The sequence below is a fragment of the Diceros bicornis genome, chromosome X (assembly GCF_020826845.1).
Source record: "Diceros bicornis minor isolate mBicDic1 chromosome X, mDicBic1.mat.cur, whole genome shotgun sequence".
Lineage (NCBI taxonomy): Eukaryota > Metazoa > Chordata > Mammalia > Perissodactyla > Rhinocerotidae > Diceros > Diceros bicornis.
Genome location: NC_080781.1, coordinates 113,532,962 through 113,557,596, shown reverse-complemented (window position 1 = coordinate 113,557,596; position 24,635 = coordinate 113,532,962). Strand labels below are relative to the sequence as shown.

General features: G+C 36.3%; 1 protein-coding gene across 8 annotated transcripts in view; it reads left to right on the top strand.

The window, feature by feature from the left end:
- THOC2 (THO complex subunit 2) overlaps positions 1-24,635 on the top strand; it is a 109,764-nt gene that overhangs the window by 58,481 nt on the left and 26,648 nt on the right. For all 8 annotated transcript variants that reach the window (XM_058536634.1, XM_058536633.1, XM_058536641.1 and 5 more), the window contains exons 13-22: positions 11,802-11,843; positions 12,281-12,411; positions 12,510-12,611; positions 16,233-16,317; positions 16,882-16,975; positions 17,402-17,482; positions 19,078-19,174; positions 21,277-21,394; positions 21,977-22,156; positions 22,932-23,096. In XM_058536634.1, the coding sequence (XP_058392617.1) occupies positions 11,802-11,843; positions 12,281-12,411; positions 12,510-12,611; positions 16,233-16,317; positions 16,882-16,975; positions 17,402-17,482; positions 19,078-19,174; positions 21,277-21,394; positions 21,977-22,156; positions 22,932-23,096 (1,095 nt within the window). The remainder of the gene's footprint in view (positions 1-11,801; positions 11,844-12,280; positions 12,412-12,509; positions 12,612-16,232; positions 16,318-16,881; positions 16,976-17,401; positions 17,483-19,077; positions 19,175-21,276; positions 21,395-21,976; positions 22,157-22,931; positions 23,097-24,635) is intronic.

Here is a 24,635-nt window from a genome sequence, read left to right as displayed (position 1 = left end):
TTCCAGACTAAGTTTGTCTTTTATATGCTTTTTTTTTTTTGGCGATTTATGTTTCCATAGTAGCCACAGCATTTCTTTTCATCTTAATATGGACAGCTCTGTTCAGACCTTTCTCATACAGTGTGAGTGCATCCTCATACCTTTCCCCCTCATTTTTGACCAGTCTTCCTCCCCTCAAGCTACGGTTTGAGTTTTGGGTTCTCTTTTCAATCTTTTCTGAGTCTAAGATAGGGCAGGGAATGAGCTCAGTGAGGAATGAGCTCTTCTTTCTCTTCTGAGATCCTATTACCTGTTCTATACTAGGCGTGCCCAGCCAAGCAGGTATTCAGCTCCCTTGGGCTTTGATTCCTTCACCCATCTAAGCACAGTTCCTTTGAAAGACAGCAAGCCTTGGCAGCTGGTTCTCTCTTTGCTAGAGTTCTGCTGGGTTTCTACTCAAAGGGTTTTTTCCTCAGGCTATTTACTTACCTTGCAGGCCACATTGCCTAAAGGATTTTGTTCACGTACCTTTCTTGCTCAGTACTACTACTGGGGATTGGGTTAAGGATAGGAGCCATACCACACAGTCTGTCATACCAGAATTGTGTGTGTGTGTGTGTGTGTGTGTGTGTGTGTGTGTGTGTGTGTGTGTATCCCGTTGAAGTCTTGAAGTTAATGGCATAGTTTCCTCTTTTCTTGCTTGGTTGATGGTGAATTTGGTGCATTAAAAAAAGACAACAACCGGACATACTTTGTTCATTGCATTAAGGTTTGAGGGAGAGAAATTGTGTGTTTATACTTCACTCTGTCATTCAGATCATAGTAAGTTATCACTTTACTTTTGTAAGTTATCACTAAAATAGCTTTTGATGATTTGTTTTAAAATATTAATATATTTTAATCTATTTCTGTCTTTAAATATTAGATGCCACTTTAAAGTAGCAGCGTCATTCCCCTAAGAGCAGATTTGATTTTATATGGGAATGCCTTTGGTTTCTTTACATGCTAGTGATAATCAGATGTTTTTTCCTCCTCTCATTGTTGAAATTTATGTTATAAATTGGTAACAAATCAAAAGAAATTTTATCAAATTAAGGAGATTTTTATTTCTGGGGTTTTGTGAGTGAACGAGTCAAGGGTAGTTATGGATGTGTCTGTCTCCGTTTTTAAGTAGAAACAAATTTTGTAAGAATATTTTTAAGACAATCAAAAGCTTGCATTATAATTCTTATTGTCCAAATAAACAGGCACTGCTATCACTGGCACCATTTGTTAAGCTCCCCTATGTTGTTTTGCTATAAGTCTTATACAAAGCAAATGAGAAACTCTAGAGTTGGAGACCAAATTTAATCTACAACACCCTTGCTCTTTAATGAACCTGAGCAGGGAAGAACTATTTGGATGTTTATATTTGCACTTGTATTGTCGTCTAAAATAATTGGTTTGAACTAAGGTCACTTTAGCTATTACTGAATATCTTCATGTGACAACTCTAATCAAGGTGTAGAATCATAGTTAAGGTAATAAATTACAAATAGGATATTAATTTTTCTTTTTGGTTCACCATTTCTAAAATTTTTTATTTAAAGAATGTTATATAAATGGAATCCTACAATATGTAACTTTTGTGATTGGCTTTTTTCACTCAGTATAATGCTTTGGAGATTCATCCAGGTTGTTGCATATTTCAATAGTTAGTTCCTTTTTACTGCTGAATAGTATTCTGTGGTATGGATGCACAACATTTTTTTTTTTTATGTGTTTTTTATTGTGGTAACATTGGTTCATAACATTGTATAAATTTCAGATGTACATCATTATACTTCTATTTCTGCCTAGATTACATCATGTTCACTGCCCAAATACTAATTACAGTCCGTCACCACACTGTACCACCACACCACTGACTAGGATGCCTAGTCATCCCTTTCACCCTCCTCCCTCCCCCCTTCCTCTCTGGTAACCACCAATCCAATCTCTGTCTCTTTGTGTTTGTTGTTGTTTTTATCTTCTACTTATGAGTGGATCATATGGTATTTGACTTTGTCCGTCTGACTTATTTCACTTAGCATAGTACCCTCAAGATCCATCCATGTTGTCACAAATGGCTGGATTTCATGGTTTCTTATGGCTGAGTAGTATTCCATTGTGTATATATACCACATCTTCTTTATCCATTTGTCCCTTGTTGGGCGCTTAGGTTGCTTCCAAGTCTTGGCTATTGTGAATAATGCTGCAATGAACACAGGGGTGCATGTATCTTTACGCATTGGTGTTTTCAAGTTCTTTGGATAAATACCCAGCAGTGGAATAGCTGGATCATATGGTAGTTCTATCCTTGATTTTCTGAGGAATCTCCATACTGTTTTCCATAGTGGCTGCACCAGTTTGCACTCCCACCAGCAGTGTATGAGAGTTCCCTTCTCTCCACATACTCTCCAACACTTGTTGTTTCCATGTTGTTGATTATAGCCATTCTGACTGGCGTGAGGTCGTATCTCATTGTAGTTTTGATTTGCATTTCCCTGATAGTTAATGATGTTGAACATCTTTTCATGTGCCTGTTGGCCATCTGTATATCTTCTTTGGAGAAATGTCTGTTCAGATCTTTTGCCCATTTTTTAATTGGGTTGTTAGTTTTTTCGTTGTTGAGCTGTATGAGTTCTTTATGTATTTTGGAGATTAATCCCTTATCAGATATATGGTTTGCAAATATCTTCTCCCAATTGTTAGGTTCTCTTTTCATTTTGTTGATGGTTTCCTTTGCTGTGCAGGAGATTTTTAGTTTGGTGTAGTCCCATTTGTTTATTTTTTCTATTGTTTCTCTTGGCCGGTCAGACACGGTGCTTGAAAATATGCTGCTAAGACTGATGTCAAAGAGCGTACTTCCTATGTTTTCTTCTAGAAGTTTCATGGTTTCAGGTCTTACATTCAAGTCTTTAATCCATTTTGAGTTAATTTTTGTGTATGGTGTAAGATAATGGTCTACTTTCATTCTTTTCCATGTGGCTGTCCAGTTTTCCCAACACCATTGTTGAAGAGACTTTCCTTTCTCCCTTGTATGTTCTTGGCTCCTTTGTCGAAAATTAGCTGTCCATAGATGTGTGGGTTTATTTCTGGGCTCTTGATTCTATTCCATTGATCTCTGTGTCTGTTTTTGTTCTACTACCATGCTGTTTTGGTTACTATAGCTTTGTAGTATATTTTGAAATCAGGGAATGTGATACCTCCAGCTTTGTTCTTCTTCCTCAGGATTCCTTTGGCTATTCGGGGTCTTTTGTTGTTCCATATAAATTTTAGGATTCTTTGTTCTATTTCTGCGAAAAATGTTGTTGGAACTTTGATAGGAATTGCATTAAATCTATAGATTGCTTTAGGAAGCATGGACATCTTAACTCTGTTAATTCTTTCAATCCAAGAGCACGGAATATTTTGCCATTTCTTTGTGTCGTCTTCAATTTCTTTCAGCAATGTTTTATAGTTTTCCGTGTACAGATCTTTCACCTCTTTGGTTAAGTTTATTCCTAGGTATTTTATTCTTTTTGTTGTTATTGTAAATGGGATTGTATTCTTAATTTCTCTTTCTGCAGCTTCGCTTTTAGTGTGTAGAAACACAACTGATTTTTGTATGTTGATTTTGCATCCTGCAACTAGCCCATATTCATTTCTTATTTCTAAAAGTTTTTTGGTGAATTCTTTAGGGTTTTCTATATATATATAATCATGTCATCTACAAATAGTGACAGTTTCACTTCTTCCTTTCCAATTTGGATCCCTTTTATTTCTTTTTCTTGCTCGATTGCTCTGGCTAGGACTTCCAGTACTATGTTAAATAGGAGTGGTGAAAGTGGGCATTCTTGTCTGGTTCCTGTTCTTAGAGGGATAGTTTTCAGTTTTTCACCACTGAGGATGATATTAGCTGTGGGTTTGTCATATATGACCTTTATTGTGTTGAGGTACTTTCCTTCTATACCCATTTTATTCAGAGTTTTTATCATAAATGATGCTGTATCTTGTACAATGCTTTCTCTGCATCTATTGAGATGATCATGTGATTTTTATTCTTCATTCTATTAATGTGGTGTATCACCTTGATTGATTTGCGGGTGTTGAACCATCCCTGCATCCCCAGAATAAATCCCATTTGATCATGGTGTATGATCTTTTTAATGTATTGTTGTATGTGATTTGCTAGTATTGAGGATTTTTGCATCCATGTTCGTCAGTGATATTGGCCTTTAATTTTGCTTTTTTGTGTTGTCCTTGTCTGGTTTTTGTATCAGGGTAATGTTGACTTCGTATAATGAGTTAGGAAGCTTCCCCTCCTCTTCAATTTTTTGGAAGAGTTTGAGAAGGATAGATATTAAGTCTTCTTTGAATGTTTGGTAGAATTCACCAGGGAAACCGTCTGGTCCTGGACTTTTATTTTGGGGGAGGTTTTTGATTACTGTTTTGATCTCCTTACTGGTGATTGGTCTATTCAAATTCTCTATTTCTTCTTGATTCAATTTTGGAAGGTTGTATGATCCTAAGAATTTGTCTGTTTCTTCTAGATTATCTAATTTGTTAGCATATAGCTTTTCATAGTATTCTCTTATAATCTTTTGTGTTTCTGAGATGTCCATTGTAATTTCTCCTGTTTCATTTCTGATTTTACTTATTTGAGCCTTCTCTCTTTTTTTCTTGGTGAGTTTAGCTAAAGATTTGTCAATTTTGTTTATCTTTTCAAAGAACCAGCTCTTGGTTTCATTAATTTTTTCTGTTGTTTTTTTAGTCTCTGTTTCATTTATTTCTGCTCTGATTTTTATTATTTCCCTTCTTCTACTGATTTTGGGCTTTGTTTGTTCTTCTTTTTCCAGTTCCCTTAGGTGCACTGTTAGATTGTTTATTTGAGATTTTTCTTGTTTGTTGAGATAGGCCTTTATTGCTATAAACTTCCCTCTGAGAACTGCTTTTTCTGTATCCCATAAATTCTGGCATGTTGTATTTTCATTTTCATTTGTCTGCAGGTATTTTTTGTATCTGTTACCCTCTTATCATGGAGATAGATAATTTTTCCTATGGTGGTCTTCTCTTTCCCCCTTAAATAACTCCCTTTAGCATTTCATGTAGGACTGGTTTCTTGGTGATAAACTCCTTTAATTTTTGCTTGTCTGGGAGACTCTTTATCTTTCCTTCCTTTCTGAATGATAACCTTGCTGGGTAGAGTATTCTTCTTGGTTGTAGGTTTTTTCCTTTCAGTACTTTAAATATATTGTGCCACTCCCTTCTAGCCTGTAAGGTTTTTGTTGCAAAGTCAGCTGATAACCTTATGGGGTTTCCTTTGTATGTAACTTGTTGTCTTTCTCTTGCAGCTTTTAGGATTCTTGCTTTATCTATAATTCTGGACATTTTAATTATGATGTGTCTTGGTGTGGGCCTCTGGGTTTATCTTGTTTGGTGCTCTCTGTGCTTCCTGTACCTGGATGTCTGTTTCCTTCCTTAGGTTATGGAGGTTTTCAGCTATTATTTCTTCAAATAGATTCTCTGCCCCTTTGTCTCTCTCTTCTCCTTCTGGGACACCTATAACACGGATGTTAGTGTGCTTGATGTTGTCCCAGAGGTCCCTTAGACTGTCCTCACTTTTTTTAATTCTTTCTTCTTTTATCTATTCAGGTTGGGTGATTTCCTCTAATCTTTCCTCCAGCTCGCTGATTGGTTCTTCTGTATCCTCTACTCAGCTTTTGAGTCCCTCTAGTGAATTTTTCATTTCCGGTATTGTATTTTTCATTTCTGATTGGTTCTTTTTTATATCTTCCATTTCTTTGTTGACGTTCTCACTGAGTTCATCCATTCTTCTCCCAAGATCAGTGAGCATCCTTCTGACTCTGTTTGAACTCTCTGTTGGGTAGATTGCTCATTTCTATTTCATTTAGTTCCTTTTCTGGGATTGTGTTCTGTTCCCTTACTTGGAACGTATTCCTTTGCCTCCTCATTTTGCCTCTTTCCCTATGCTTGTGCCTGTGTATTAGGTAGGTCAGCTACGTTTCCTGATCTTGGAGAGGTGAACTTATATAAGTGATGCCTTATAAGGCCCAGCAGTGTGCTTCCCTTTCATCACCCCTTCCAAATGTTCCAGGAGTGACCCCTGTGTGGGCTACATGTGTCCTTCTGGTGTGGTGGGGTTGGTCTTGCCGTAGGTGCTCAGGGAGGCTGAGGTGTCCCCCTGGCTGGCTGGTTGTAATGCTCAGCTGCATGTAGTTGTTGTGGGCCCTTCAGTCTCTTTATCGGGTGTGGGGAGCCCCAGCACAGTTGGCTGCAAGATCTAATAACACATTCTTGTTGCAGTTTTTCTATTAAGTGAGTAGGCCCCCAGTGTGGCTGATTGTTAGGCTCAGGGGCTTACAATTGCTATAAGCCTCTGGCCTATAAGGCTCTTGTCAGCTCTCTGAGGATTGCAGCTGGGTGGGGCTGGCCCCAAGCATGGGAGCACCCAGTTGTTTCAGGCTTTGGAAGATGGGGCCGATCCCCTGTGTGGCTGTTTGAGAAGCACAAGTCTTCTGCAGCTGACAAGCCCTGCTGCCCACGGGGCCACACACACAGTCAACACAGTCCTGTGCCGTGTACGCACCCCAGCCCCCTTAAGTGGACCCAGTAGCTCCAAAGCAGGAACCCCACACACTCCACCAATGCCCCATCCTCTCCACCCGCTCCTCGTGCATGCCCTGTCCCAGAGAGGTGGACCCACTCGCCAGGCTGCAGAGAATACAGGCAGCTTGCTTAGCAGGCTCACAAATTGCCTGAGGGCTTGTTGTTGGGTGGGGCCAGTCCCTAGGGCAAGTTGCTTTCCTTGGCGGAGCTGGATTAAATAGGTGCTCTAGTGGGTGGGGCAGATCCTGGGGTAGCATGCCACAGGGAGAACTCCAGTGGCATCTGCCAGCATCTGTGTTGGCATGCCCACAGCAGGTCACAGTGTGGCCACCGCCAGTGTCCCAGTCCCTAGAGAGGTCTCACCTCTCGCTGAGATGCAGCTGGAGCCTATCAGGTGAGTCTCTTTTCACCAAAGGACTGTGCACTTTTCTTTCTGGTGATTTTAGGTTGCTTTCCGAAATGGATGAATTTGTGCATGGGCCCTTTAAGAGCTTGTTTAAATTTCTTAATGTCCCAGTTTTTCTGGGGGTATTCCCCGTTGTTGTTTGTAGCCAGCGAAGCCAGATACTATGACACTCGTCTCGGTTGTGCTGGGTCCAAAAAATGCCTATAGCGGAAACACTCCCTGGCTCAGGTCCCCCACTCCTCTGTGGAAGGCTGCGTACCTTTGTATTGCTCCTGGGCAGCCATGCAGCATTGTGGCTTGTGAACGTGGCATTTTTTCCCCCCAGAAGGGAATTTCTGCCTCTTCCACCTCAGTCAGGATTGTCATTTGTTGCAGGCGTTCCTCTTACCCAGTTTTCAGTTCTCTCTCAGGAGTAATTTTTCCAAGAGTAGCTGTAAGTCGGCTGTGTCTGTGGGAGGAAGTGAGTTCAGAGTCTGCCTACGCCACCATCTTTACTTCTCCATCAGGATCTTAATTCTTCCCATTAGCTATGCTTTTTACTTAAGAGGTATATAAACATACAAGGATAGTCAGATATTAAGTCTGTTAATAGGCAAAAGTAGACTCTATGTACAAACAGAATAATTTTTAAAAGTACATTTTATACAAGAAAGGAAACTAGAATTTGTAGCGTGGACCAAATGCACACTGTAAACAATTGATTCAACCCCTGTGCCTCCTCTCAAGGACTGTTTTCTGAAATTGAACCTCAGTGTTTGGTTTCAGAAAAAAAAATTTCAAAGTGTGTAAAAGAGAGGTAACATTTAAAAATATTTGTGAAAATGCTCACCTCTTGGAGGTTTGGACATTTGCCTGTGCAGGGCATAGCAAATGCTATCAGATCCTACCCATATTTCTTTGGCTCTTATGCCAGGTTCTTATAGTTTCAGTGTGTGCCAGCCCAATTTTCAGCTGCTGGCACCTGTATCTCTTTGAGGGCTTTTCTGGCCCTGGGAGCCTGCATAGGTAGTGCAGGAATTGGTAGCCTGACATTGCAGGGGAATTAACTCACCTCGCCCCCTCTCCCCAGCTTTCAACCAGTGAAACGACAGGAGTTGCTGTATAACTATGTTACCCTCGGATGGAATAACCCTGAGATATATTTCTACCCAGACCCTCAGAGTTCCCAGTGGTATTAAGCTCCACTTACCCACAGGAATAATTTCCTACTAGTTCCTAGAATTACTTCCTAAATAAACTATGCCTGCGCTTTAATAGGGTCTGCTTCTGGGGAAATCTAAACTAAAACATAGGGGCATATTACTTTAATTCCATATGAAAACCTTAATTTGCCTTAAAGATAGATTTACAGGGCAGTTTTTTGTTTTACAAAAGACTTCTATTGTGAACTTTTATGAAGAGAATTCATGTAAATAAATCTATTCATTAAGTGCACTGAAAATACCCATTTTTACACACAGCTTGTTGGAACCATACTTGTGTAAAACAAAGCACACTTTCATATCATAGCCAGTGTTTTAACCAAAGTAATTACTTTTGGGCGATGAATTTTATGAAACTGAGCATAGCTATTTAGCACTTTGTTTTGTTTGCTGTGTTTTAATATTTAAATCACTCCCACGAGTCATTTACTACAGTTTGAATGCTACCCACATGGTAGGTAGGGAGACCATGTACTTCATTGTCTAAACCAGGACTCTTGAGATTGAAAGGTTGTGATATTATTTACACTGGAATAAAGAGCAAGAACCAGCACATATGGTCATCCTGTTGTGTAGGTGACCATATTAGTAGTTCTTTGGCATCTTGGTACAGATTTGTATTGACTAAAAGTGAAATGTGGTAGAAGATAGTACTTTTTCACTTAGTATCTCTTCCTGTGTTTTCATAAATGATGTAGTATCAGCATTACAGGTTATTTCTAAGTGTTTTATAAAGTCTTAAGAGTTTCTGATTGAAAGATAAAAAACAAGGCTTTGAACCAAAACATTGAAAGGCGGTTCAGTTATGTTTTTTCCAGGCTTGGTAAACTCACATTCCTGTAACTTTTAACCTACAGGTTATATTTTCCTATTTCTAAGTTATTTTGATGGGTCATATTTGGATCCTTTCTAGCAAAAAGATTTCCTTCGTAGAGTAGTTTTAAGACATAAATCTGAAGTTCTTAGCCTAGTACATGGTACATAGTACTCAATCAATGCTAGTTAATAAGAATGAGAAAAATAAAGAAGGTGAAAATAATGCCATAATCTAAGTAAGATGTACGTTCAGGTTCCAGTCTAGTCACAAATCTTAGGTATTTTTCGTTTTCTTTCTTTTCTGAGATAAAATGTAGCCTAAAGTAGCATTTGAAATGTTCATGGATTAGAGGTACTAAAAATAAGGACATTAGTAATAGAAAAAGTAATTTATATAGTTATAACTGCAACTTTTCCCAACCTTTATTTCTGGACTCTCTGAAGGCCCCCTCTTGATCTACACTCTTTTTGTGCCCAGTACTGTTACGCAGCCCCGTCAGCTGCTCCATCTTTATAGGGCAAGGTTGGAACCTGCTTGGAACCATTTATAATTGATAGTCTATCTAGGCATTATTATGAGTGCTCAGTTTTATTAAAACTTAAAAATTCAGTTGTGGGCCAGCCCCAGTGGCTTAGTGGTTAAGTTCAGTGCGCTCCACTTCAGTGGCCCAGGTTTGGTTTCTGGACGTGGACCTACACCACTGGTGGGTGGCTGTGCTGTGGTGGTGACCCACATACAAAATAGAGGAAGGTTGGCACAGATGTTAGCTCAGGGTGAATCTTCCTCAAGCGAAAAAAGGAGGATTGGCGACGGATGTTAGCTCAGGGCAGATCTTCCTCAGCCAAAAAAAAAAAAAAAAAAATTCAGTTGTTAACAGTACATTGGCAAGCGTAGTTTTGATCTTCAAGAGATCCTCAAAGATAGGGAACTATCTTGATCAGATAGGAACTCTGTCCTGTTCATCTTTGAATTCCCAGTGCCTGGCACATAGTAAATGAATGAATAGATAGATGTCTTTTGCTTCTCCCCTTCCTCTCTTTCTCCCATTTCCTCCTAGCCTGACCATTCATTAAAACTTTTAGTATTGCATTGTGGGAATGGAGAATTTTATATTTACTCTGAATTGAAACAAATTAAATTAAACTAAAAGAAAAATAAAGCATCAAGTGAGTGGAATATGTCTTTATCTTCTTACCAAACAAAAGAAAATTAGTTTTACCTGCATGTACCTCTTGATTTATTTTTTGTTGATGTTTGTTATAATTAGCCTTTGATAGACAGGTTTCTTACTGCTCTTCTAGATGCTTTCATTGTGCTTTCCGTGTTTCTTTTTTTCAAAATTTCCTGCTCATGAAATCTAGAGAATTGACATACAGACATTAGAAACTCGTGCAAATAGCTAGTACGGGAATTAGGAAAGCTAAGTAACTAAGAAAATGTTTTATTTCTATGGAGAAAACTATGTGTAGCTTTATTAGGTTTGTTTGAATCATAGTATTCCAGGAAAGGAATAGCTTAATTGCCTTCATACCCAACATAATATACTATAAACCTAGTTCTTCTCATTATGACATACCCTTATTTCTGCCTCTCAGTGTACACCCAATATGGCACCAGCATTACCTCCCCACCAACCAAACAAAACAAAAGCAACTATCTAGTTTGTTTTCTGCCATACCACTCCTGCATAACCTGACTCCTTATTTGCTGACTAGGATGTATGTTGACTTAATAATTGTTTCTGTGAAAGGGAACCATATGTTTTTAACCTGCTAATTAGAAAAAACGTGATTCTGTGTGTTTTCCCATCAAGGTAACATGGCAGTTCCTGAATTAGTCTGATAGGAAAATGTTGCACAAAAGTTAGACTTCCCTGTAGTAACTAACACCCATTAAATTACTCAAGCATGAAAAACATACATGCACAAAATACCCTTATCTGCCAAGAAAATAAGAAGCCTGTTAACTGCATATTAGCTTTTCCCTTTCCCTCACTTGGTATTGAGCTAAATCCTTCCCAGAAATCTAGATTGTCCTTGAGTATCAGTGCTTCCAGTTGTCCTTTTTTGGCCTTTGCACAGTCACCCAACCCTCTACCTGCCTATATACGCACAAGTATTACTCACTATTTCATTTTGAATTCATAGACAGCATTGTCAAACATGGTGCTTCAGCGGCCCGCCTGCAAATCATTGATATAATAACGACCCAGGTCTTTTCATTCACTCTGTCCAAGTTAGGAAGTGGTTTTGTCTTTGTCAGCAATGGTATTAATATTTTGGGCTTATTTCTCAGTGAGGGCTTAAGTAGTGGTAAATTAAAATATAACTTTAAATTTCTTGGGGTTTAACATTTTTCATTGTTGCTTTAGTGTTAGATTTTACTAATTCTGTAGGGGGAACACTAGAACATCTGGATGGAGAAAGGCATTATAACTAAATTGTGCTGGCTACAGTTTTATAATAAATACTTAGATCAGGTTTAAGATGCTTTGGTTTGTGATAATTAGATTGAGAAAAGAATTGGCTTATAAAATTGACATTTAAAATTCATGAATGTCATGAGTGATTTGGAGGGTAGAAGTATAGATGAAATTTAAAAGTGTTAATTGGTAATACTGGCTATATTTAAAATCTACATGTGTGTAAAAAGTAAGGAAATAATTCACCACCATGTACAAGTTATTTTTTTTTCAAATTAGAAACTAAATTGTGACAGCATAATCTTAACCTTTTTGCGTTTTATTTATAGTTTTTTTTAATTTTAGTTTCAGTCTGATGGAAGCAAACAAGAAGATAAAGAGAAAACGGTAAGAGACTAGAAAAATCCAATATGTCTAATGTTTGTCTAGGTACAGCACACTGCAGATTTTACTGTGAACAAGCTTTAATCACCTGTGTGAATAATTATTTTATACTCTACATGCTGAATATAGCTTTTGGCATATCATACAAAGTTATCTTTTAAGAGTGACAGCCTCCTGCCTTTGGGGATTACCATGTTGAGAAAGGAGGAGAGATAATAAAAGTCCCTCATTCTCTTGCTACCCCTTTCCTTCCCTCACCTTATTTGCTTTCTTAGATGGAGAAGCACAAATAACCATTGTGAAGAAGACAGAGATAGTGTGGGGAATTAGATATGGTGTGTTGAGATCAAGGAATGGCAATTTTTCCAAGGTTGACAAATTATTTTGGGGGGATTCATATGGACCTCTTACTGAAATAATTTTTCCTCCCTTCTTCTTAGGAAGTTATCCTTAGCTGTTTGCTTAGCATTACTGACCAGGTACTACTTCCATCTCTTTCTTTGATGGACTGCAATGCTTGTATGTCTGAGGAACTGTGGGGAATGTTTAAAACATTTCCATATCAGCATAGGTAAATATATAATATTTTTGCATTTTTAACTACTATTCTAGTGCATTAACATCTAAGTGTTTAACTTTTCCTAATTCTTCATCTCATCATTTTTTAAGATATCGTCTGTATGGCCAGTGGAAGAATGAAACTTATAACAGTCACCCACTTTTAGTAAAAGTTAAAGCTCAAACAATAGACAGAGCCAAATATATCATGAAGTAAGTTTTCATTTATTTTTCTTAATATTAATCTAAAGTATGTCTGAATCTAATTTACTTTCTTTGAGCCAGCTTATGTCTGAGCCTCAATTTTGAGGAAGCCCAGGAGTATTTGCAAATGGTATAGCTGATTATATACTGCAGATAGAATGACTTAATTTTTGTAGTTTTTAGCTCATTCTGACTACCAAGTTAGTTTTTGTTGTTGTCATGTTTGCATAGCTATGAAATCTAATAAAAATTCTCTTTAATGCATCATATTATAGAATGAGGTTTTTTTAAAGGACAGCCTACTGTGGCCTCTGCTCAGTTCACATAATACATTTAATGGCTTGTACAAAGTAGTCAAAAGAATTTTGTCAAAAGAATTTTGACTACCCTGGAATTGGAATTTCCTCTCCTGAAAGTTATTATAATAAAGATTTTTTTCTTTTCGGAAGATCTAATGGAATTATGCAGAACTATCTCCATAGGGAGTCAATTTTCGAAAAATTTCTGTTTTTTCATTTGTGTGCTTTATTTTCATGTCATCAAAAACATAAAAGTGATGTTATTCTACTTCCTGGTAAAATGTTTGAAGTTAAATTATGAAAATTATATACATCAGATTAGTGTTGGTTTAGATACTAAATACAGTGCTGTATTCAGCAAGGCTATTTATTGTTATTTCTTTTACATTTGTGCAGTGGTTTGGTTATTCTGACTAAAAGTAGTGCATTCTCTGGTTTAACTAGATATAACAGTATGCAGTGATACTGTCTTTGCCCAATGATATTGTCACTGGTCACAGTCTACTAGGGAAACAGGTGTGTGCACAATTACGATCTGGTTTAATAGGTGTTGTTATACAGTATGAATAAAGTTCTGTGGGAGGGTAGAGAAGAAAGTGAATTATTTCACCCCGTGGAAGTTGGGGAAGGCATGGAAGGAGATGATATTAGAACTGGTCCTTTTGAAAGAGTTCCAGTCTTAAGAATTCCCCAAGTAGAGTTTCTGGCTTAACAACAGCTAATATTTATGGAGCCATTACTATGTGTGCCAGGCACTGAACTAAGTGCTTTATATGAATTATTTAATAATATATTTAATAATACGTTAAATATTATTAAATCTCTTGAGTCTGTGTCTTCCACTCTCTACCACCATTAACTTAGTTCTTTTATCTGGTGTATTATAGTGCCTTGTTTTATTCTCTTTCTTCAAAATCCTTTGGTGACTAACCATTGCCTGCAGGTTATATGTCAAATTTTATGGCATGGTGTTGTAAGAGACCTTCCATGATCTGTCCCTCCCTCTTTCCAACCTCATTTCCTGCCAATTCTGCCTCCAGCTGTACTGAGCCCACTTATGTTTCCCTGAATATACTATGGTCTCCTTTTCCTTTGCATATATTTTTTGTTTCTTCTGTTCATACAGGTGTTCCCTTACCTCATTTTCCTCTCTCCATTTGGTGACCTGATCCTCGGAGGGTGGGCTCCAGTGTCACCTCTGTGAAGCGTTCCGTAACACATACCACCAAGCACATTGATCGTTCTTTATTTGTGCCACCACTGTCCCATATATATATAATGCTATCGTAGCACTTAGATACGTTGCTGTGATTCTTTTTCTTTTTTTTTGTGAGGAAGATCAGCCCTGAGCTAACATCCGTGCGAATCCTCCTCTTTTTTGCTGAGGAAGACTGGCCCTGGGCTAACATCTGTGCCCATCTTCCTCCACTTTATATGGGACGCTGCCACAGTACGGCCTGACAGGTGGTGCATCAGTGCGCACTCGAGATCTGATCCCAGGCCGCCAGCAGCAGAGTGTGTGCGCTTAACTGCTACGCCACGGGGCCGGCCCCTATTTTTCTTTTTTTAATTATTTAATTTTTTGAGTAGTTTATACATTCACTTGGTTTTAATTTCAGTAAGTATAAAAAGGTAGACAGTAAAAAGTCTCTCAGTCCTCCCAAGGAAAAACAAGCCACTGTTTAGTTTCTTATTTATCCTTGTAGATATTTTTATGTATACATAAATACAAATATATTATCCTCCCCTTTTTATTCTAATGATAGCATATAATAAGAACTGTTCTGTAATTTGTTCTATTTGTTTAAGAATATAAAAAGTTTAAAAATGGTTTTAAATCTGTCTCCAGCTGGACTGAGCTTGAGAGCAGGCCTTGTATTCCTAATCTTAGCACTTTGCCTGTCATAGAAGACATTAATATGAATGAATGAATAAATTAATAAAAATATTTATCACAGAAGAATATGTGCATAATATTTAATGTGCTTGGATTTTTGTTATATTTCTAAGCTGTAACTATGTCACCACGCTTAAACAATATGAATTTGGTATTGATTGAACTTTTTACGTTGAGAATGGAATGTATTAATATATTAATTGCAGAATTTCATAGGTTTTGATTACTGTTTAAAACAGGTATTTGCTGTAGGACATCCAATAATTCATTCCACAAATGCTCATTGATTGTGTTCTGTGTGCCAGACACCATGGTAGCTTGAGGGGAAAACATAATCAAGAAAGTATTCCTTTTATTTTTGTTTGTTTTTCCATCCAGGGTAGTGGAGGCAGAATGGAATGGGATAAAAAGTATAGAGAAGAAAGGTTAGCTTTGCCAAGTAGGAGAGCCGCCTGAAATAGTAGGGTTAGAAGTAAGGACAGGTGGGGGTAAGTTTGAAGGTGAAACAGTATAGCCCAAGTTTAAAGCTGATGGGTCTCTCTTTTCTGTGGAAAAACAAGAAACTGGGCCAAGGAGAATGGGAAAGGGAAGCAGTTGATGATGAAATAATTTTGATTTATGGGTCAGTTTTGCCATAAGAAGCTTTTTAAGATAATTATATCAAGTTTGTTACTTCTGGAATGGTCACATTACTTTAACTATCAACTGAATTCATTATTTGCTTCATTATGTTTTCATTCCAGAAAGCTTCCTGTCACTTGTCAGCATTTCAAGTTTCTAGATTTATCTTGTAATAGTCTCATCAGAAGAGTTTAAGATACTGTGTAATAATTGTTTTGAACTGTAAACATTTCATAGGTATAAATTTCCAGAATGTTAGTAAAAGAATACTAAGCAGAGGAAGAATTAAGAGGAAGGAAAGGAGTAGAATTGATTTTTCAAAAATTGTTTACTTTGAATGTGAAAACCAGAGAACTTCCTGTATCAAGGAGTGCAGCATTAGCTATTACTCAACAGGGTCAGTGATACAGATGGCATGAGGCATTTCATTGCATTACACCAAATTTGATATCTTAATCCCTAAACTGATAAAGGAGCCTTTCTAAATCTAAAATAGTTATGATTCTCTATAATACGTACTTGTAGAGTACATTAAGAGTTTTAATGCTTATTAGACTATTACTATAAAATGGAAATATGTATATTATAAATGTTAAGCATTAATACAAAATGTTAATACTCTCTGGGAGAATGCCTAATCAAAATAGCCCCAGTGCTACAGTAAAGTATATGATGAATGTGGTGGTTTACGTGGATCCATTTTGGATATTTGGGAAAGAATTGTCCCCCTGCCCCCCATGATGTAACAAAGCTATCAACATTATGAGGAACATTACTTAAGGTGATCCTTGCCACTTTTTTCTCCCCTTGTAGGCGTCTAACCAAGGAAAATGTGAAGCCTTCTGGAAGACAGATTGGGAAGTTGAGCCACAGCAATCCAACCATTTTGTTTGATTATGTATGTTTTGAGGTTAATATTATTTTAAGGGATTTTTCTTTTTGTTGTCTTTAAATCAGCATGGGTAGAAATGGAATGACGTAGTTTTAAAAATGTTTAGTAGTTTTGGGGAAAAAAAATCTTTAGTAACTTAAATATTGTATGGTTATTCTAAGGACACAGTATACAATATATTTAACACATCGATCTACTTTTCTAGTAATATATAACAATTCTACTGTTATAAACAGTCTAACATTGTCTCACCACATTTTGATTTATAGAAACATTAATAAAGAGATGCATTATTTGTTGATTTTAGAAAAACTTGAATAGCGTTTCATTGTGATTTAGATGTAACACTTGCATATTTAGAAAGAGATTTCTAAAATACATTTGACATGAGACTAGCCTCTGTATTTCCAAAATTCAAGTTTAGATGCCCTGGAATTATTACCTAATTGGAAAATGTAGCCTAAGAAAATATTTTCTAAGGAAAAATAAAAAGTATAGCCCTTATTTAGTTAGCACAGAAGTTCTCTTTTGATTAGTTAATGCCATCTCTTCTTTGTTGCTATCTTCCAGATATTGTCACAAATACAGAAGTATGATAACTTAATAACACCTGTAGTGGATTCATTGAAATACCTCACTTCATTGAATTATGATGTCTTGGCCTGTATCCTTTCAAGTGAAGTAATATGTAGATTTCATGTTTCATAGATCTTAATTATGAACGTTTTACTTTTCTTCTACATTCCTTCAGTAACCATCTGAGGTTATTGAGTTGGCTGATCTGAAGGTTGACCAATCAGGAGTTTGTGTGCACGTCTGTGCTATATATATATATATATATATATATAAGGACAGACAGTGTTAAGTTTAATAAACATCTTGATATAGGTAGAATCTATCTTGCTTGCTGACATATGGAAAAGAGGCTAAAGAAGAAAAGTTGGTACTACAGTGAGTGTATTTTTCAATAATTTGTAATAACTTGAAGCTAACAATTTTATTTTTTCCCAAGATATGAAATTTTTTTTGTTGTTTTAACGGTCTTTGTTAGAGATGTAGTGACTGAAAATTTTTTCTTAATGTATGAAAGATTGTATAATTGAAGCTTTAGCTAATCCAGAAAAGGAGAGAATGAAACATGATGACACAACCATCTCAAGCTGGCTTCAGAGTAAGTATTTTTATTTTTCTAAGGATGAAATTTCCATCTTTTGTAACTTCCATGCTATGTATCCTGTTACCTATGCTAAGAGCCTATTTGTCAAGAGCTCTTGAGAGTGTCTAGCCATTCACCTTGTTCTACAGTGTCCAAATCCTTGGCTGTGTGAGGAGGTTCATATAGTACTTATTTATTTTCCAACTCAAGAGGCCAGTATTGGCTATGATAGAATTTGGGCAAACTATTATGGGGAGATGAAAAGTCCTTTCTATTTTATTATCTTAGAGGAGTAATATTAAGGGAACTATTTTCTCTTTTTATCCTGAGGTTGCAGTCATCTTAAAAGAACAAAAACTTGGTTGTTTAACAGAAAACCCTAGCCTTGGTTTTTTTATTTTTTTAATTTCTTGTGCCTTTGATTTCTAGCAGCCAGTTCTTTTTTTTCAACCTATCGTGTCTGATAGCTGAATCTTGAAGTAGCTCCCCATTGCCCTTTAAAGTCTGAAATCTGTAATAAGTCATACAAGTTAAGTTCATTTGGAATCAGGTCCTTAGTCACTGTACTAGCCTCATCTTTCACCTCTCCCCGATATTCTAGGTTCGATTAATATCGAACTTCTTGCACTTTTCATGGCCCTTTTGCACGTGTTATTTTCTCTATTTGGAATACCCTTCTGTGCCCACTCATCTTCTCCACTACCTGTTCTACTTATTCATTAGATTTCAGCCTAGAGGTCACTTTTCGTCAGAAAGCTTGTCCTGTTAACACTCCCACCCAAAAGTCAGAATTAGATGCCCCTCTTCTGTACTCCTATGGAAACTTTTATTCATCGTAGAGTTATTTCAGTTTACTTTTCTATATCCTTCACTAGATTGTAAGCTCCTTGAGGGCAGGACCTGTGTTTTGTCCATTATCCTTTAGGTGCTCAGCAAATAATTGTTGAAAAGGCTACAGATCACTTGACTTTACTAGGATCTCCTCCTCTTGTCTTTACTGGGGTTTTCTCCCTACTCATGATATGATAAAGACTATTAGTTAAAATTGCTCTTTTGTCTGCTTATTGGTCTGGCAATGCTTTACCTGTTTCCTTGCCTCTCCAAACTAGTCGCATGTTCCTAGATAAAAAGAAATTTTTTTCATGACTCAGACATTTGAGGGGCACGTGTTTTGTTGATCATTCAAGTTTACTGAGTGATCTGTAAGATTTTGTTGTGGCCTAATTAATGTCACAGGCTCTGGAATCAGGCTGTATAGGTTTGAGTCACTGCTCTACCACATACCAACTATGTGACCGTGAGCAAGTTACATGATATATCTGTTCCAAATTTTCCTCATCGAAAGGTTTATACCAACCTGAAATGATTATTACAAAGATTAAATGAGATAATTAACATAAAGTGCTTAGTACAATGCTTGGCATAGCTATGCTCAATAAATATTAGCTATTATAAATTATAAAACTCCATTCAATGGCATCAGCAATACAATTATTTCTGTCTCATTTTGTTTTAGAAATTGAGTTAGCTGAAGAAATGACACTAAATATTGTGCTCTTTGTTTTATGAACTGTTTTTAAAAAGCCCTATTCTTTTTTTATTTCATATAGGTCTGGCTAGTTTCTGTGGTGCAGTTTTTCGTAAATATCCAATTGATCTTGCTGGTCTTCTTCAATATGTGGCTAATCAGCTAAAGGCAGGCAAAAGGTATTCATAGCAAATTATATGTAAATGAAATTCAATAATTAGAGTACTTCTGGTGGTATTGGGATGTTGAGATTGCTATTATCCTGAAAAACTATTTATTGGTTGTAGTCTTAAGTAGAATAGATGCTTACTTATTTATATGGAATCCTTTAATTAAAAGAACTTATAATTTAATACATAAACACTTTTTTGCAGGAAGAAATGTAATATTTGGGTATATATGTAACTCATTAAAAAGACTAACTCATTTTGACTACCTGTTAGGCTTTTGAATAAATGGTTAATATGGTATATTGTAAGTCCTCTTATGACAAAACATACTGCACTGTTGATTATGCCACTGGACAATAATTGGCCTTTACATTGAGCATTTGGTAGGAACATGTTTGAGGGGGTATATAATATCTTTAAAGCACAATTATATTTTGAATTTGAACTTTAGAGATACATAAAGCTTACATGGGTTTTGGACAGTGTCCTCTTTTATTTATAAATACTGAGTCTTATTATTTTATTCTGGACCAATATCAGTGCTTAGAGTTTGAATTACATATTAAACCTCATCAGCAGCCGACTGACTAGAATCAAATAACCGGAAATTGTTTTCAAAAGTTTTCTGGTAGAAAACAAATAAAAACCTGTAAAGCTATCTGGTATTCCAAACAGGTATTATCTAAGTAATTCTTGATTACTTATTATTTTGGTTTCGGGAAAAATGTAAATAAATAATATTTAGATTCAGGATTTTATCAGCATATCACTTACACTATGCTCATCTATCGGTCATTCCTATATACATTTTACTCTTCTGTGTCTATAGGCCAGGAGAACATAATGTTATTTTTAAATCTATAACTCAGTTTTCTGTACTGCAAATATAGTTTTGTGACCATCTAATTAAAAGATAGTTTATAGAAAAAATAAACTAAATTTTAAACTAAATAAACTAAAATTTACAGAAATAAAATAAATTTCATTGGTACTTGTTGCATACTAATTTGCATGAGGGCCCTCATGTTTTCAAAAACTATGTTTAGGGAAGGCGAGGCAAGTTGAGAGAGTAGCACTTAAGAATCTTAGAAAACTGTTCCTTTGTTAATTTGTGTCTTGGGCATGTCTAGCTTTACCTTTGGAAAAACACCTGTATTTGTTTTGTAGGAAAGAATGTTTTCACATTATCTTCATTACTTAACTAATTAAAAATGATCTTGAAATTCATATAATGTTATTTCCATTGGCACTCTAAAAATTTGAGAATTAAAATGCATAACTGTTGGCACAGTAATAAATGTACTTAAGGCTGACCACTAAGCCGTCATCTTCGGCTCAAATACCACAACTTGGAACTCCCATTTCCTTCCTTTTTTTTTTTTCCCCTTTCTCCTCTCCCCGCTTCCCTCCTTCTGTTCCTTCCAAGTGTATGTGGTTGTTTAGAGAAATGGCCCTACATCATCAAAAAATATGTATTGGCAGTCCTGTACTGGAGGATAAAAAATGCTGTGAAAGACGTTATTGGGTCAACTGATAAAAATGAAATATGAACTGTAGATTAGATAAAAGTATTGTATCAGTGTTAGATTTACTAAAGTTGATAACTGTGCTGTGGTTATGTAAGAGAATAGCTATATTCTTAGGAAATACATTCTTAGGAGTTTTAGGGGTAAAATGTACCCCTAAACTGATGTTATTTACTAAATAAGTTACTCTCGAATGGTTCAAAAAAATTGTGTGTGTGTGTGTGTGAAGAGAGAGAGGGAGGGAGAGAAACCACAAATGATAAAGTGAACAGGAGTAAGAATGTTAATAATAGGTGAAGTTGGGTTGGGGTAAAGGGTGTATGGGTGTGTTTTGTACTATTTTTAACTTTGCATCCTATCTGTAAGTTTGAAATTATTTCCGATGAAAAGTTAAACATATTACATGCCCCAAATATTTTTCAGTATGGTTCTAGGAATGCAGTTTTTTCTTAAAAACCATTTCAGCCCCTTCCCCCCCAATATTTATATACAAATAATTTAGAGATTATCAGTATATTAATTATAATATATTGTCACTTTTATGTTTGAAGTTTCAACTATAGACTGTTTTTTTTTCCTAAATAGTTTTGACCTGCTTATATTGAAAGAAGTGGTACAAAAAATGGCAGGGATAGAAATTACAGAGGAAATGACAATGGAGCAACTAGAGGCCATGACTGGTGGAGAGCAGCTAAAAGCTGAGGTGAGAGTTGCTATTTTTGTTTATTGACTTTTTAAATTCAAAATGTATACATGCTCATAGTAAAGAATCCAGACAATACATAATGAGTAGATAAAGCCAAACGTCAAAGCCATACATACCCTCCACTCACAACCACCCCCACCTCCCTTTTAAAAATTGAGATATACTAGTTATTTTAACCTTTTTAAAAAGTTGAAACAAAGTATAAAAGATAGTAAGTAATACCTCTGTAAAGGAAATAAATATCAAATCTTCTGTGGTCTTTGATATCCTAACTGGCATAAATCTGAACATAGGTACTCTGTTGTTGAATCTGCTCCACGTTGAATAAAGAAAAATCCTTTATAAGGGACTGCAAGGTAGAAAAGGGAAGATATGCAGACGTTTAAAGACAATTGACAGTCATCTTTAAGCCCATGACTGTAATCAGTAATAGTGTCACTGAAATAAATTTGTGAAGAAAGGGAGTGTATTAGTTTTCTATTTTCAAGGTTGTAGCTGAAGTCTTTCTGTGTCTTTTTCAAATCAGATGGCATGTGTTATGTACTATACACTGGTAAGTTTGTATCCTCTCTTGTACAGGGTGGTTATTTTGGCCAGATCAGAAACACTAAAAAGTCCTCCCAGAGATTAAAGGATGCACTATTGGACCATGATCTTGCTCTTCCTCTCTGTTTGCTTATGGCTCAGCAGAGGAATGGGGTAATCTTTCAGGAAGGTGGAGAGAAACATTTGAAACTTGTGGGAAAGCTCTATGATCAGGTAAGTTAAAGTGGCTTTTATGTTTATGTGGATTTTTTTTATCCTGATAATTGAAAATACAGAATGTGATATAATTTGAAAAATGTCATTTTGTACATCATATGAATGTGAAACAGCTCTAATGTAAAATAGACATTCTGGAAAAGGGGCTATTTCTGTGCAAATTATGGTATTTAAGAGATGGCTTTAGGAGATGTAATAATATGTATAAGGTTTTCAATTAAGTAGATAACTGAAGTTGTTTGCTCTCATATCTTTTCCTGATCTCTGGAAATCTGGAATTTCAGTCACAACAAAGTAGATGTGATCTTTATTTATAAAATATAAATATTGAGCACCAAAACCTATGGTTAGCCTACAAAATTTGACTATCACCAACTATATTACAAGGGAAAAAAAATCACATATATTTTATAAATACAGTTTTCATCTTTTAAGGACAAAGGAATTGACTTCTATATACATAAAATTGTTGTACGTGGTGTAGGTAAATATATTCTGCTACTGAAAGTGATGAACAAGCTTGGAACTTGAGATTGGTTGACTATTAAAGCCTTAGATTAGTCAACTTTTCAGGGCCTCAGAGTCTTTTTTTGTATTATATAATTATGTTTGTAGATTGTCTCTAAAGTTCTTTCAAGTTGTAAAATTTGAATTCTTATTTGTTAATGACAATGTCATTAAAATGACATATCTTAATCATTTTGGAAAATGTTTATGTTGGTTTTGTAAAATGGTAGCACATGTGTTTTTTTGTCTTATTTTTTAAATTTAGTGTCATGATACCCTGGTACAGTTTGGTGGGTTTTTAGCATCTAATCTAAGCACAGAAGATTATATAAAGCGAGTGCCTTCAATTGATGTGCTTTGTAACGAATTTCATACACCCCATGATGCAGCATTTTTCCTGTCTAGGCCAATGTATGCACACCACATCTCGGTAAGTATCTTTGCTGACATTCAAGAACGATTCCAAATTATTTCTTAACTGTTTTATTTGTAAATGCATTTTAGTTTGACATAGATATAGATTATGTCTCTTGGAGAGTTACTTTTTGTTAATACTCAGCTCTGAGCAGTGTACAATGAAGATGCCCCTTTTAAAAGTAAGTCTTATTAGTTCTATAATTTGACTGTTACTGTACCACCAGTTGTCCAGGTTGATGTCAATGGGGCCTCTAGAACTATAGTTCTCAAACATTAGTATAGATGAGAATCACCTGGGAAGCATCTTAAACACTCAATCCCATGTCCCCAAATTCTAATTTAGTAACTTGGATGGTACCTGGGAATTTGTTTTGTTTTTGTTTGTTTGTTTACAAGCACTAGATAATTCTAGCAGGCGAATGTGGTACGGCATTCTGAGAAACACTCCGCTCAATACAGAGAGTCCTCTTTTCTCACTGACAATATCCCTGTCAGTTAGTTGACTTGCTGTTACACATACTGCCTTGAAAGAAGTCAAGACAGATGGACAGAAAGACTTAACCACCCCCAAACGCTCTAAAAACTCTAGCAGTCTCTGTTGTGTAACTTTTAGGAAGGGTATATTCATCGTTCTTGTTTTATTTGTCTCCACCTAAATGAAACAACTAAAAACAAACAATAACAACAAAAGCAAACTAGAGCCTTCCCAAGCAGGGTATTCCAGTAGTGACTGTATTGAAATTCAAGTAAGAATGTGAGGGACGAGGAGACAACCCTCCCTCCTGTTCTCTATCTGCCACCTGAACTCTTCCCTGCAAAGCAGTGACCTTTAATGAGAATTTACTTTTCCTTTTCCCTTAGGACTATGGTCAATCCTCTGTTTGGAAACTGTGGTACTTCCCCACTCTGACTGGAGCCCCAGCATATTTTTCATTTTTGTGTAGGCTTGGATTCTGGCCCTTCTGTTTATTTGTTGTTGTTTTTAATTCTGTACTATACAAGGCTTTCACTACAGATTTGGGGGGAAGATCTTGGACCTTTCTCTTAAAACTGGGATCCCTTCTTTGTTCCCAGTAGGGATACAGGGCTGTGTAGTAGAGGCATGGAAAAAAGGTGCTGAGAAATTTGGAGTCTGATCATTTAATCGACCATCAGCTGTTAGTATTTACATATCAACTGCTACAGTCTCACACTTCCCTCTAACAACTAACTAAATGTTAACTGATTTAACTATCACTTTATTAGCATTATGCAGCAATTCTGTGCTGTACGCTCTAGAGGGGAAAATGGACTAAGGGAGTAGGATTAGGCCTTTTCTTTCCCTTTAGAATCTCAATCCAGAAAATTTTATGCTCTCTTTGCATAGTTATGTCTTGTGTTGTCGCCCCACCCCACAGTAGATCAGTCTCAGCTATACAACAGGGGACCTGATTTCTTGAAGGACTGAGGTGGGAGAATTGCTTCATCTCAGGAATTCTGACCTGCCCTGTGCTTTACTGAGAAGTGAACACACTAATCAGCGATATTGAACCCTAGCAAACAGGAACACCTG